At 32.5% G+C, this 15,432-nt stretch overlaps 1 protein-coding gene across 1 annotated transcript in view; it reads left to right on the plus strand.

Annotated features, from left to right (window-relative positions):
• The window catches only part of LOC111695457 (IQ motif and SEC7 domain-containing protein 1), a 27,786-nt gene extending 19,525 nt beyond the window's left edge, over nucleotides 1–8,261 (plus strand). The window contains exons 13-16 of the mRNA XM_023464790.1: nucleotides 300–411; nucleotides 1,582–1,752; nucleotides 4,289–4,437; nucleotides 7,526–8,261. Of these exons, the coding sequence (XP_023320558.1) occupies nucleotides 300–411; nucleotides 1,582–1,752; nucleotides 4,289–4,437; nucleotides 7,526–7,698 (605 nt within the window). The 3' untranslated portion in view covers nucleotides 7,699–8,261. The remainder of the gene's footprint in view (nucleotides 1–299; nucleotides 412–1,581; nucleotides 1,753–4,288; nucleotides 4,438–7,525) is intronic.
• Nucleotides 8,262–15,432: the final 7,171 nt, after the last annotated feature.

A 15,432-nucleotide genomic window follows, 5' to 3' on the forward strand; every position in this document is an offset into this window, starting at 1 on the left:
CCCCCCCCCGGAGGAATTGAGTTTTAACAGTTTCCTTTGCTCCGAGATCAGAGAAATCGAGGAATTCTTTTATTCCGATACATGAAGGAGGAGGAAGGGTAGGAAAGGGTGCAAGGGAACACTGAGGAAAAGCGGAAGGGGGAATGAAAGGGGAAATGTAAGGAAGGTGGATGGGGACTGGGGAAACCAACACATAGTCGTCTTAAAGAATGTAACAAATCACAGAACACATAAACCATATTAATTGATTTTCAGAAAACTTTTTTTTTTCAAAATCTTCGATGTTCTACTTTTTTCAGGAATGGTTGTATCCTTGTTTGAGAACTCTTATTACTCTCACGGGATTATCCTGACACAGAGATGGGATAAGAAGATTGTTATCACACTCAACGCCAGGAATGATCATGACAGGTGAATAATTCCCAGACTTCCTGCATACCCCATGACCTCTCCGATTTTTCCTTTTACCTCCTATACCGCCTTTGACCTCTCCTATACCTAACTTGACATTCAATATAATCTTCCTGACAGAAACAATCTCATGAACTGACGAGAGTTAACCCAGACCGAAAATATTTTCAATAAAATGTGGAACTAACCTCTTTTTTACTCTACAGAGGTTTGGTCCATCACCATCACCGAATTTTAAATCATCCTTTGCCTCCGCTGCGCCTAACCTGACCTTCTATACCAAACTTGACCTCATATACTTCACTTGACCTCATATACACCCCCTTGACCACATATACCCCCCAAGACATCATATATCCCCCTTGAACTCATACACCCCTTGACCTCATATATTCCCCTTGACCTCATATACCCCCTTTGACCTCATATACCCCCTTGACCTCATATATCCCCTTGACCTCATATAACCCCTTGACCTCATATACCCCCTTGACCTCATATACCCCCCTTGACCTCATATACTTCCCTTGAACTCAAAACCTCCCTTTGAACTCAAATAACCCCCTCGACCTCATATATTCCCCTTGAACTCATATACCCCCCCTTGACCTCATATACCCCCCCTTGACCTCATATACCCCCCTTGACCTCATATACCCCCCTTGACCTCATATACCCCCCTTGACCTCATATACCTACCTTGATCTCATATACTTCACTTGACCTCATATGCCCACCTGACCACTCCTCTCCCTTGACTTCTGTTATATCTCTTTTGACCTCTTTTATATTTCTATGACCTCCTCTATACCTCCCTTGACCGCTTCTACTCCTCTCTGGACAGCTCTAGTTCCTTCTATGACCTCTTTCATATCTCCCTTGACAGCCTATACCTTCCTTGACCTCCCTTATACCTCCATTGACTCCTTTTATACCTCCCTTGACCGGTCTCAGATATCCCTTGACCGGTCTCAGATATCCCTTGACCGGTCTCATATATCCCTTGACCGGTCTCAGATATCCCTTGACCGGTCTTAGATATCCCTTGACCGGTCTCAGATATCCCTTGACCGGTCTCAGATATCCCTTGACCGGTCTCAGATATCCCTTGACCGGTCTCAGATATCCCTTGACCGGTCTCGAATATCTCTTGACCTGTGATATTGCTAGGTCTAAGTTTGTTGAAGACCTACGTGAGAGTGTAGCTGAGATGGATGAGATGGAAGCTCTACGTATAGAAGGAGAACTAGAGAAGCAGCATGTAGCTGCTAGGGTTTCCGTCTCCAGTGATTTCAGGGATTCAGGGATTACTGATCTTGATCCTCATGGTACACCGGCCAGGTAAATATGTTTTCTTTTAATATTCTAGGAAATTGACATTGTTGGATTTTAAGTTTCGTGGAAAATGATGGAGAAAAATATCAAAAAGTGATAAACCTAAAATGGAACCCTGGGGGGGGGGGGGGGGNCTTGTGAAACATTTGATCTATTTCTACTTTCATTTACTTATTACAATTTAATTAAAACTGTTATTTTTTTCATTCTTTTCCTCTTACCCCGTAAGTATAAATATTGAAAGTATAAATATTGAGTACCAATCATTCAGATAATTTTTTCCCTATTATTCTCGATTATTTCACCATGAAAATTTAATTGATCTTGTTAACTTTTGATTGTTTTCTACTTCCATACACTCTCAAGTTCACTAACGTGCTAGAAACTATCTTTATATTTTTTTTCTCGTCTATTTCTGTATTGCATTTCTGAAATTTCACACACAATAATGCTCACTCACGTGGTAGTATCTTTTTTCACATTTTTTATTTAGAAAAAAAGTATTATTATTTATTTCAGTAACTTGGCCATTTTCAAACAAAGAGATATTTTTTTTCGTTCTTTTTATATTTTGTTGATGTTAGATTTTGATTGTAAATATTGATATTTAAGAAAAATTGTGACATTTTTTAGAATTTTAATCCTTTCCTTATATATTTTAGATTTAAATTTTAATTTCCGAAACTAGTTTTTCAAGATTTTGCATTTTATACTTAAGCGTTGCAGAAATGATTTCAAGTAATATATCCGCTAAAATACACGTGTATGCAGAATGCAGGGAGTGTTGGGTGGGATGGTGGGGATGGGAATGGGATATTGGGAGAGAGATGGGAATGGAATATTGGTTAAGTGATGGGAAAGGGGATGGGAGACGGGAGGATGTGTGGATTTGAGATGGGAGTTGGGGATATGAGGGAATTTTTATATCAAAGGTCTGTGACATCTGAGCTGGGAGCTTTAGAATGGTAGATATCAGGATTAATGCTTAATCCTCTCCTTTTGCTAATCTCGAGATTATGTTAGTTTCCAGGTTAATTAATTTAGATCAACAAATTTGATTCTGGGAACGCCAGATTTGTTCGTTTTCTTGACTGTAAGGGCCTTCACGTAATTTCTCGCCCATTTATTTATTAACACATCAGTTAAAATTGGTTAAAAAAGAATCTCAAACGTATTATTAAATTTTTTTTTTTCACCGATTAATTTACAAAATGGCCGACAACAAATTCTTTATTTGTTAGAAATTGCGGAGGTCTCTCATGGGATAGAATTTATTTTCAAGGCTGTCATTGGTCAATACAATTTACGAACTATATTCCTGCACTCTCATTGGAGAAAACAATGTATTGATATTGGATATCCAAAGTTGAAAGAGAGAAAAAGAGTGGATTAAGGACTAATTTTAAAAATTTCTTCAGTGGATATTCGGATTTAGCAGTCGGGATTAAAGGTTATCCATTCTAAAGATCCCAGCTCTGGTTGCGAAGATTTTCTAATTTTAAAGTTTGTAGCAAGTTTTCAGTTCCCTTTTTTAAAGTTGCTACAAAATCTATATCTTCAAAAAGATTCATTTGGTATTTTTTTAATAATTTATTTGATTATTTTATCCCTACATATTTTGTTCATTTGAAATAATTCCTAAATCTGAATTAACTTTATAATTAATCCTTAAAGCCAATAATATCTATCAAATATGTAAATATTATGCTAATATTGATAATATTGATATAATAATATTTCTTCTGAAAATCCAATCGGGAATAATAATATATATTTTTGATTTTCGTATTTATTTTACCAGTATGTCCTCCATAATTTTAAGATTTACATCCAGTAAGTCAAACTTATTAAACATGTCAATTTAAAGTGTCTGTAAGCATAATTTCAATTCGCCTTCCACGCAAAGATGGTAATGTTCGATTTTCAACGATACCAGCTGAAAATCTTAATCTGATCAAAATGTTAAAGATGCCGTCGAAATTTGTTTATTTCCATGAATTTCTCCATTGCTTCTTATAATCAAGAAATGCGCAGGACAATTTTGCAGAGACACCGCAAATGAAGATTAACATTGATTCACACCACACAAATCTGCCACTTTGGTGAACGTAAATTCAACCTATATGAAGCATAAAGTCTGACCGCGTCAACCTTGTTGCAAACTGTTTTTTAACAGGTTTTGTTGTAGAAAGTATTCTTATTAGCCGTTATTATACTAAATTAACACTGGACAATATGTATGATAATTGTTGAATCTAAAAATACAAGCTACAGAACTTAAAGGGTTGAAAAATAGAAAAAAGTATTAATATTACTAAAAAAAAATTTATTTATTAAAATAACTTAGATATATAATAGGGACTTTCAGCAAAATATGCAAGTGTCGCGATTTTTCCCTGATAACCCTTGTAATGGGATAATTTGAACATTAATAATATAAATTAGATTTAAAGGTTATAGGGTATCATTGTGTATTGAACAAAACACTAGTTTTATTAAATGGAGAGTAAATTTGAATTACGTAAACTCTGTTATATTGTAGGAGTGGGTTTGGTAGTGTGGAGAGTAATGTAAACCTGAAGCGCGGAGCAATAAACAACTCCTTGTTGGATCTAACAGATAACTACAATATCCATCCTGGATTTACACAGCAGGAGAAACCAACCAGAAGAGGATCTGTTGGTAGTCTAGGTAGGTGTCAAACACGGGCGTATTTAGGAATTTGTCCGGGGGGGGGGGGGGGGGGGGCCTAAAATCTAAAGGTTTCCCTGGTCCAGGGAGGGGCTGAGCCCCGATCGCCTCCCCCCCCCCCGAACCTGAATACGCCACTGGTGTCAAATCAACCCAACTATGTGTAGATTTTAGGAGACCTGAGACTAAAACTTTTTATTGGTTTAGCACTTGGTTTAAACTTGATATTCATAGTGGAAATATTTGAATTTTAATTTTGGGGATTATTATACATCGTAGAAACGTTTTATATCTCTTATATGGAGCCTAGCGAATTTGTCCACAACACTGCATACTCAGTTCAACTACCTTACATAGCCGGTCTTGTCCTTTTAAGTACGGTCAAGCAATGAAATTTGCCGCATCAGTCTTTTTGGTATTTTCAATGGAATCCTATTTTTCAATTCAGAATCAAGAACTCAAGAATTTTTGAATAGATTAAATATTTTCTAGTACTGTAAAGTGGTATTCTCCTTGCTAGTAAGTTTTGATCTCCTATTTTCTAAACGTTGGAACCTAAATCAACGTAATCAACTGTCAGCCAAGGGACAATGACTTCAACTTAAATAAATCGATTTAAATCAGTTGCCGCATTTCAAGGTTACTAACTCAAGATTTAATTAACCAATTCTTAAATTTAAATGAGCCCCAATCTGGCCAATTTTTACTAATTTAATAGAAGGGATATTTTCAGAGCATTCATAAATATTTCTGGACTTTAATTCCCTCTACCCATAAGGGGGCTCCGCTAACCACAAGGTTTAATTCATGTCTATCTCATGCTAAAGAGTAAATGCTTGAACTTGTTCTGAAATATCTTTGTCCCATCCCCACTATGATTCTGGTTACAGTGGTGTATACAGTGGGGGGGGGGGGAAGGAGGTAGCACCCCCTAGACTTTAGTAGAAGAAGGGGGGGTTGTTTTCTTTGTTAGTTTTGTTTAATGAAGAGTAGAACTTGCAGTGTAATTTGACTATGTTCGTTTTTAAAGTGTTTTAAATGTGCCAAACAAATTATTCTAAATTTACAGTTAAACCCCCCCCCCTTAATTTGTCATGGATACGCCTAGATTCTGAATGATTTCCATTTCTAGATACTGTGCATCCTTGAATCCTCACAACACTGTTAAAAAAAGTAAATAAACATATATAACACTTGCTTCGTTAATTAGGGTTTATTTAGGGGTTTATATATTTTCCAATAGCACACTAATAAAGTAAAAAAAAATTATATATCACTTGTTTTGTTTATTAGGATTCATTATAATATAGGATAAATACTTTTCATACGCACTGTAATAATGTAAACATACCTAGCACTTCGTCAATGAGGGTCTATTCAAGGTTTATAAGTTATAATCACTGTAATAAAGTAAATTAACAGAACGTAAATTAGGGGTGCAAATTTACATAAGCACTGTTATAAAGTAATTGAACATATCTAGCACTACTTACCAGTAAGTAATTAGGGTTCAGTTTCCCTTATACACTGTAATAATATCATTCATATTTTCATACAAATAATAAAGTCAATGAACATAGTTAGCACTTGCTTCGTTAAGTAGGGTTACATAAACACTGTAATATATACATAGTTATTCAACTTTACTAGCATTTGCTTAGGTAACCAGGCTTACAAGTTTAATTTAACTAGCTTGGGAATCCAACTTTGCCCTGAAAAAAATATGATTTAAAGGGCAAAATAAATTAACTTTTGTGTAAAAATTATCAAAAATGATGTTAAAACTTGTCTTCTATGCCTAGTTTTTCATTATTTCCTCAGGCGGAGAGGGTATATATAATTCTTGAAATTTTTTACTTTTGTAAAATCATTTAAAAGAATTAGAAAAATTAGATAACCAATGTGGGCACTTAAATTTGAGGATAAATGCTTGATCCCTCAAATTAAAGTTACCACCGCCACTGGATTTCTAAGATAATTTAATTAATCCACAGATTTGTAATCTGCATAACATGGAGATTAATTGTTACTTAAAATTAAAATTTGTTCTTCCCCTGTTAGCATAACGTTTTCGATTAAAGAATGTTCTGGTATAAAAACAAGAAGGTGCGGTACTAAAAGATTAACAGCACCTGCACTGCTCAAATTGATTGTATTTCATGATATTCTGGAAAGTCACAATGTAATGCAGGGTTTTCCAGAAAGTATTATCCCTTCAGTGATGTTTTTTTTATAAAAATAAGAGTTCTCTGTAGACTAAATCTTATGTGCCATAATAAAACTAAATCCCATAGTTTTTATGCCGTCTTTATAACGTCCTTAAGATAACACTGTATTAAATGGTTGTCGCCCGAATGAAAAAATAATGAAATAATATAGTCCTGTTCTAGAAAACTACATTGCTGATCTAACGCTTGTATACAAAGATTTAGATTCCATGTCAGAAATCTGAAGAGAAAAATGTCATTTATCCCTGTTCTTCCACTGTAAATTCCTTGGATGGAGTGCGACCGCCCTTTGACTATGCGTCTCTTTAAACTTACATGATAATGGTTAAATATCCCAGATATTCGGAGAGACTAGACTGTTTTAATTTTCTAAAACCATGGTGGGCCAAATTACTCAATTAAACCTAATAATTAGTCCACAGAGGTACTAACTATAATTTGAAATGGTAATTGTATAAATCTGAAACCACACTTCCCGCCTTATTTTTCTTTAAGTGCATTACTGTATAAGTATGCAGGGGCGGTTTTTGCTTACTTTATCCCCCCACCCCCCGTTTTACCTTAATTTTTTTTAATAATAAAATTACATGAATAAGCAAAAAATGATCAATAAGGTGGAAGACATCGTCGTTTTTCACATTGAAAACTGTTAATTTAAATTATCACAATTTACGCCAGTCACTTAAATGAGAAGCCACAATATTTAAAATTCTATTTATTTAAAGAGATGATAATGAATTCTAAAGCATTTTTGAGGAAATTGGACATGCCACTGTATATTTTTAGTTACTGTTACTGTTACTGTTACTGTTCCTTTATTATTATTATTTAAGAAAAAACTAATAAAAGAATATTTCTAGACTCTGGGATGTCAGTTTCCTTCCAGTCTGGTTCTGCTGGATCTGCAGGAACCGTGAGCCAGGAGTCCTCCCCCCAGCAACAGTTAACCGTCAAAACTAGCGGGGTAATGTCACATCATCTAGCTGCTCCCAGACCCAGGAACCTCTCCGCTAATCTCTCAACAAACCTGTAAATCCACCAGGAGATATTTTATCCTGAGTGTCTCCGAACCTGTAAATTCACCAGGAGATATTTTATCCTGAGTGTCTCCAAACCTGTAAATCCACCAGGAGATATTTTATCCTGTGTGTCTCCGAACCTGTAAATCCACCAGGAGATATTTTATCCTGAGTGTCTCCGAACCTGTAAATCCACCAGGACATATTTTATCCTGAGTGTCTCCGAACCTGTAAATCCACCAGGAGATATTTTAAGCTGAGTGTCTCCGAACGACTGAACATTCTCCCGTCTATAAAGGAATCATATGTATTATTCCTGGAACGAGAGGTTTAAACCTTCAACAGTCAGATTTCCTAGTCTCGCAGATATAATTTTATAAAACTGTCGAAAGAGTATTTTACAGCATAATATCACGTTTTGCACGACGTTATGGCGGTTTTTAAACCGGAAATCCGCCTATTTTTATTTTTAAATCGGTTACCGCCGTTTAGCTTTTAACCCTGTTCCTACGATATTAAATTAGGTTTTTGTTGGAAAATTTCTTATTTTTTTTGTGTAACACGATTCCTCGTTGTTTGTTTTGTGCGTTTCTAGAAATTTAAATTTGAGTTAACGTTTATGCAGACTGAATCAGAGAAAGTATTATTTTATTAGGTTATAAATATTTACAAAAATTTAAAAATACATTTATGTACTAGCCTTAATCAAAATGTATTCAAGTGTCCTGTTTTTCTAGAAAAACATATTGCTTTATTCTAGAAATTTCTTATAAGTAATTCATGTATTCGATTGCCTAAAAAACTTCTTCCAAGTTTTGCACTAGACTAGTCCATATTTTTGTATTTTCTGCTCCAGTCCATTTTGTTCCTAGCCTCGACTCTTTGTCTAGTTTTTAGTGGAGTTCTGAATATATTGAGAGGGGTATAAAGTGGGTTTGATCAATATGTTATGCAGAATTTTTTACATGATTTAGGCGAAAAATTTTGTTATTATCAATGCGTGTTTTAACGCCCCCTACTTTTACAATTGGCCGAGGTTTATAAATATTACCTTTTATTTTAAGAAATACTGAACAATAGTAATTTTAAAATGATAAATATCTTCCTCCTTAAATTACATATCTTTATCAGCTTGCCAATTACTGGTAGTGGTAAATTTTCATAAACCTTATTTTCCTACTTAAAATTTGACAAATAACATTACAACTTTAATAATAATAAAAATGCGGGAATTTTTACCGCTGTTGCATAAAGATTTACGTCAAAATTTAGCAATATATTATGTTGTATTCTCTGTTTATTGTGAGATCAAATCCAAATTAAAATTTGCATTCTTGAAATTTTCCAACCTGAAATTTTGTTGTTTTTTTTATCTACCAATTTCGACGAAGTTTTGCGACCGGAAAATAAGTCAAAAAACGTAATAATTAATATGTAATAACAGATTCTATGATTTTAGTTTTTATGTGAATTATTTAGTTTAAAATATATTATTCTAGTGACCTACAATAAGTCTAGTTTATGTTAACAGAACTGGATCTTTTCAAATATCAATAAATAATTTACGTAATTTTATTTTTGCTCAAATCACACTTATTTATATTTTGAAAATCAACATGGGTGAAAATAAGGTGTATTTTCTGAAAGGATCTACATCCTCTACAGCTTGGTAAAGTAGGCAACTTATACTGGCTAATTCTTCACTGTTCACTTCTATGGGTCTGTGTACTGTTGAAGGAAATCCTGGATAGAAAGACGGTGGACAGCAAGGCTATAATACAAGGAAGGTTAATCGCAGTTGCGTATACTCTGCGTATAACATATGGAAACCAGTTCTCTCTGGGCGAAATTTGTAAACAAGAATAGATGCATCAGTTTTCGTTTAGTATCCGAGGAGGTTAAAAGCAATAAATTTTGATAATTCACATAATAGTTTCCTATGACCAGAATATTTCATTGATTTTTTTTATGTGAAAGATGGACCCCATCTCAGGCTTCGACCGCTCAGAGACAGTACACTGCAGTACAAAAGATGCGTACACCCCTGAAATAACTTTCCATGCGTTATTACCTTGGTTGATGGTTTGTGATCAAATGTGGACACAAATCCTGTGTTAATATTGACTGGGAGTTTAAGTTCAAGAAATGCTCCAGGTGTTTGCTGAGACGCTACTGCAGTAGTCCAAGATGTCAGAAGCTTGACTGGGTAATACACAAGAAAAAATACTTCTCCGTACTGCAATGGAGAATACAGATGGGAGTGGGAGTGGGATTAGAAGTAGAATATGAAAAAGAATAGGGTCATGTATTACCAGATATCTTGAGTTCCTGTATCCTGACCCTCCTTATCCGGAGAAATAAATCGGCAAATTGTTATAACATCATTTCCAAATTTTAAACATTTGATAACCCTCTTTATCCCTAAATATAATTGGCTATTAACAGGAAATATATTTTTACAATTTGTCAGAATTTTCCGTTTTTTTTAAGGGAACAGAATCACGATCAATTTGAATGCACTTGTGGGATTCATGTCTTATTCATGTCCTATTCACGTCTTATTCACGTCTTATTCACGTCTTATTCACGTCTTATTCACGTCTTATTCACGTCTTATTCACGTCTTATTCATGTCTTATTCACGTCTTATTCACGTCTTCATCACGTCTTAATGTTATGAGCAATCATATGGAAATTGTGCATTGCTAATGAGCATTATATGGGCAAAGTATATGTAGTTAAAAATATATGTAGTTAAAAGGGAAACAACAGAATGTTCCCCATTTTCTCCTCTTACCATGTTTTTCTAAGATTTTTCACAAAATCGTCTGAGGAGTCTGAGTCAAAAATATTATTACCAACATCAGAATGAAGTTTAAGGTTTTTCAGATCACTCTCCCCTATTTTATCATATTTTCCCACTTTGCTAACAATTTTTTCTCGTCTTGTTTCATTATATCATTTCTTGCCGATCAATAAAAAACTTTTGCACATATGTTTCATTTTGTAAAACTATATAAAAAAGTTAGGTGGTTAAAACATCAGAACGAAAGTTTAAAGGGACAGACCGGCTATGTATGTAAATAGCAGTATGATTACTGAGTTGTAGTGCATAGTCGATGTTCAAAATCATGAATTTGGGTGGGTACGATTTTAGAATCGTTTTTTTTTTAATTATTAAAAATAAAATTAAAAGTAAAGTAAAAGTATACAGTGAACTAATTAGATGGTTGGGAACATATTTCTCAAAAGAAATTTGTCAATAAATCAATGCTAGAATCAATTATTTTGTTTTCATTATTATATTGAATTTCTTATTTTCTATGAATTTGTTCGCAGATTTCTACAAATTCTTCAAATGTCGTCTTTTCAATAATAGTGCCAGAAAATCTTTTTGAATAATGAGAAACTAGAATAATGAGAAAATAGAAACTAAGAATTGAAATAGATTACTTATTTTTGATAATACGATTAATTTTTATTTTCTCGAGCTGTTCCTAAACAATTAGTTATTTTACTGTAGAATTTCGTTTAAAATTTTGTCGTCGTAATTTAATAATTTTTTAAAAATTCTGAAAGCGTATCCACCCAAAAGTACGATTTTGAACGTCGACTTTGTTCTCAAACTCAGGATTTACAAATCTTAAAAAGTCGAAGGAATCCTAAATAATTTTTCCACAACACTGCATACTTAGTTTCACTACCTAACATAACTGGTCTGTCCCTTTACGGCCACCTTCATTGAATACAAATAAAAAGATAAAACAAGAAATTAAAGATTCCTCTATGATATTTATTCAAAGAAGAATTTGAATTTTGTTGTTTCATAAAACTTGATGATAGTTCAAAATCCTTTAAAGAAATTTTATTCTCAGTCACTGCAAAGAACTTTTTGAATAAAACAGAAGAATTTTATATTAAAGAAAACTTTTTGATAATTTGCAGTGTACACTGTACACTGTACAGAGCCTGAATTTAAAAGAGGAACGAAAGTTCCGAATTTCCTTTTTGAAGTCTGCACATTTTTGTGGATATATACATTGAAATAAAAAGATATGTAAAACCAACCAGTCTAACAATAGTTCCTAGCAAAATATTGACACAAATCTTAAAAATTACATTATCTTAATTTTTAATCCGATACTAAAGATATAGGTTTCATTTAAATTTTACAGAGCACACTGCACATTCTCGAGTTTTCCAATATTTCTTTTTTCTTTTTCCTCTGCTCCAAATCTTCAAACAAAGGTAAACTAAAGAATTCCTTTAGATTAAACCAATTCTGTTTTAAATAAATAAATAAAATGTTTGTTCCACATGCAACGGACTGTGAATCAAAAATGCATTTTTAAATTTCAATTTAAATGAATTGAGACAAATGCACGACAGGAGATTATGCAGGATGTTTCAATAAACATGGGGATAAAAAAACGAAAATAAAATCGTATATTATTTATGAGTCGAGGCCCCTGCACGTGAAAAAAATATTCTCTGAAAAAGATTAAATGAAATCTATTTTTAATGTCACAGCAAACTTTGATTAGTTTTAAGAATATATAAATATGAAATTGTTAAAGTTAACAAAAAAGAAGATTAGAAAAACATGGATTTTATGAATTAACAGAGAATTCTAATAAAACTTGGAAATGTCATCCGAGAAGTTTTTGTAAAAAATGACAGGAAAACGTCTTTGAACTTAATCTAGGAAATTCACTTAACAAGTTTATCAAGGAAACCTGAATATCAAATCTTTAATGCTGGCCTAGAGTCTAGATCATAGATCACCTATCATAATGGGTATTTTTCAATAGTCGGCGTTCATATCGATAAAAAAGTCGATTTTTCCATTACGATTTTTTCAAATTACAAGTTTATAAGTAAACAAAGAGAAGCTGTTAATTAACAGCTTCTCTTTGTTTCCATGTTTATGTGCATCCATGTTGATTATACGCTTGGTAGAAATCAAAAATTTAAATCGAAAGTCGTCTCCATTGTATTGATATCTACGACGATGACTGTAGTACAAGTCACATTAACCTTAAGTTCCTTGATTCTATAAGTTGTATACGATAGAAATCGTGATATTTTATCGAGAAAAAATCATTTCCATCTTCCTATCTTCCTTCCTTGATAACCAGCAATTTAAACAATTTGACTAGAGCTTCAAATTTCAGAATTGTGCATATTGAGATCAATACTTGATCTCATCTTTTATCCATATCAAGATTAATTTATTCTTTAATTTTATCTTGAAAAGTGTTTAGAATTCAACCAATCAGAGAAGCGTTTGGAGAAAAGCGAACTGCCCGTCAGAAGTCGAGAAATTTTTACATTTTGTCGCGCAATCAATAGGAGAACTCGAATTGGTCGGAACAAAGTAGGGATATCCAATAATTGAGAGAAAAAGAGTGGATTAAGCATAAATCAAAAGTGTCCACAGTGGATATTCAGACTTAGCGATCCGGATTAGAGGTATCCCATTCTAGAGCTTTCATAGCTCTGATTAGATCGGGATTAGAGGTATCCGATTCTAGAGCTTTCATAACTCTGATTAGATCGGGATTAGAGGTATCCGATTCTAGAGCTCTCATAGCTCTGATTAGATCGGGATTAGAGGTATCCGATTCTTTCATAGCTCTGATTAGATTTGAATCTCAGATGTCGCGAATGATCAAATATTTAAAAAAGAATTCTTCAGAACACTGTGGTTTTTTCAACCCTTTGTTATTTCCGTTTTAAATAAATCTTGTGTACCGAAATACATCTAAGCCAGTGATTAGTGGATTTTTAAATCAAAATTGCAGACGTTTAAAACTTTGTTTTTTGCCATTCATCCATTTTTAAACATTTGAAAAAACCAACATCTTTGAATTTTTGTTAATCATGGTTCAAAGATAACGCGGAATTGTTTTCTCCTCAAAATCAAAAGTTCTGAGAAAAAATTGTGAATAAATTATTTCTCTTCTGACAATTGAATTTTATCAGATTTTTTTAAAAATCATCAAAATTGTAAATTTACTTTTTTAGTTTTGGAATCTGAAGTAATTGTTTAATTTCGCAATGTCATCTCTTTCGCACCGAGCCGGAGAAATATATGTAAGCGTCCAGAAATACGAAAAAGCCATTTTCGGTTTTTTTTCGGACAGTTTTAGAACACCAATATCAGATGTTTCTAGAACATATTTTAGATTACTTTTTTTTAATGATTTTTATGATTTTTCTATTACTATTTTCAAGCAGCTCTCGGCTTTCTAGTAAAAAGCCAATAATGAACTGTCAGTGCGAACGGGTTAACATATAGATGATTTAGCGGGAAAATTTCTCAAAATTAATGGAGGACATTTTTATCAATTCATATGCATCAGTATTGCCAAGGTTGCATATATGGTTAGATACTCTTGATGCGCTCCCATGCAGGTAAATGTCGTCTTTCTTGCAATGGACTTTCTAAATCCTCATATGACGTCACTGATACTTAACATACAATCATCACATTTAACAAATATTGATTGTGCTAAGCTAACAAATTGAAGGCTAAAAATGCAATTCTAATTCAAGTTTTCAACTTTTTAAGATCATCACACAATCATTTGTTACTGATTTTCAATAGAAAAGACGAAAACATTTTTTTTAAATTTTTAATTTCATAACAAATTTTAAGAACGTAACTGGCTTTTATGTTCCTCCTCGTCAGTAAAACCTCTGATTGGAAAGAAAGTTTTGAATATTTAATGATATTTAAATAAGATCTCATGATACCTTGGTACATTATAATCTTAGACTCTCTTCAGTCAAGTTTGGAGTTGATCCATGTACATTTAAGGAATTTAAAGTTATTTTTCATGCACATTTAAGGACTTTAAAATTATTTTTTCATGTACATTTAAGGACTTTAACATTATTTTTTCATGTACATTTAAAGACTTTAACATTATTTTTTCATGTACATTTAAGGACTTTAACATTATCTTTTCATGTACATTTAAGGACTTAACCATTATTTTTTTCATGTACATTTAAGGACTTTAACATTATTTTTTCATGTGCATTTAAGGACTTTAAAATTATTTTTCCATGTACATTTAAGGACTTTAAAGTTATTTTTCATTAAATTTACGGACTTAAAAATTATTTTTTATTACATTTAAAGACTTTAAAGTTATTTTTCATTACATTTAAGGACTTTAAAGTTATTTTTCATGTACATTTAAGGACTTTAAAGTTATTTCCATGTACATTAATGGACTTTAAAGTTATTTTTCATGTAGATTTATGGACTTTAAAGTTATTTTTCATGTAGATTTAAGGACTTTAAAGTTATTTTTCATGTACATTTACGGACTTTAAAGTAATGTACATTTAATGACTTTAAAGTTACTTTCATTACATTTAAGAACTTTAAAGTTATTTTTTCATGTACATTTAAGGACTTTAAAATTATTTTCATGTACATTTTAAGACTTTAAAGTTATTTTTCTGTAGATTTAAATACTTTAAGGTTTTTTTCATGTACATTTACGGCCTTTAAAGTTATTTTTTATGTATATTTAAGGACTTTCAAATTTATTTTTCATGTACATTTAAGGACTTTAAAATTATTTTTTTATGTATATTTAAGGACTTTATAATTATTTTTTCATGTACATTTGAGGACTTTAAAGTTATTTTTCATGTACATTTAAGGACTTTAAAGTTATTTTTTCATTACATTTGAGGACTTTAAAGTTATTTTTCATTACATTTAAGGA

This window comes from Eurytemora carolleeae, unplaced genomic scaffold (genome assembly GCF_000591075.1).
Source record: "Eurytemora carolleeae unplaced genomic scaffold, Eaff_2.0 scaffold158, whole genome shotgun sequence".
In the NCBI taxonomy this organism is placed as follows: Eukaryota; Metazoa; Arthropoda; class Copepoda; order Calanoida; family Temoridae; genus Eurytemora; species Eurytemora carolleeae.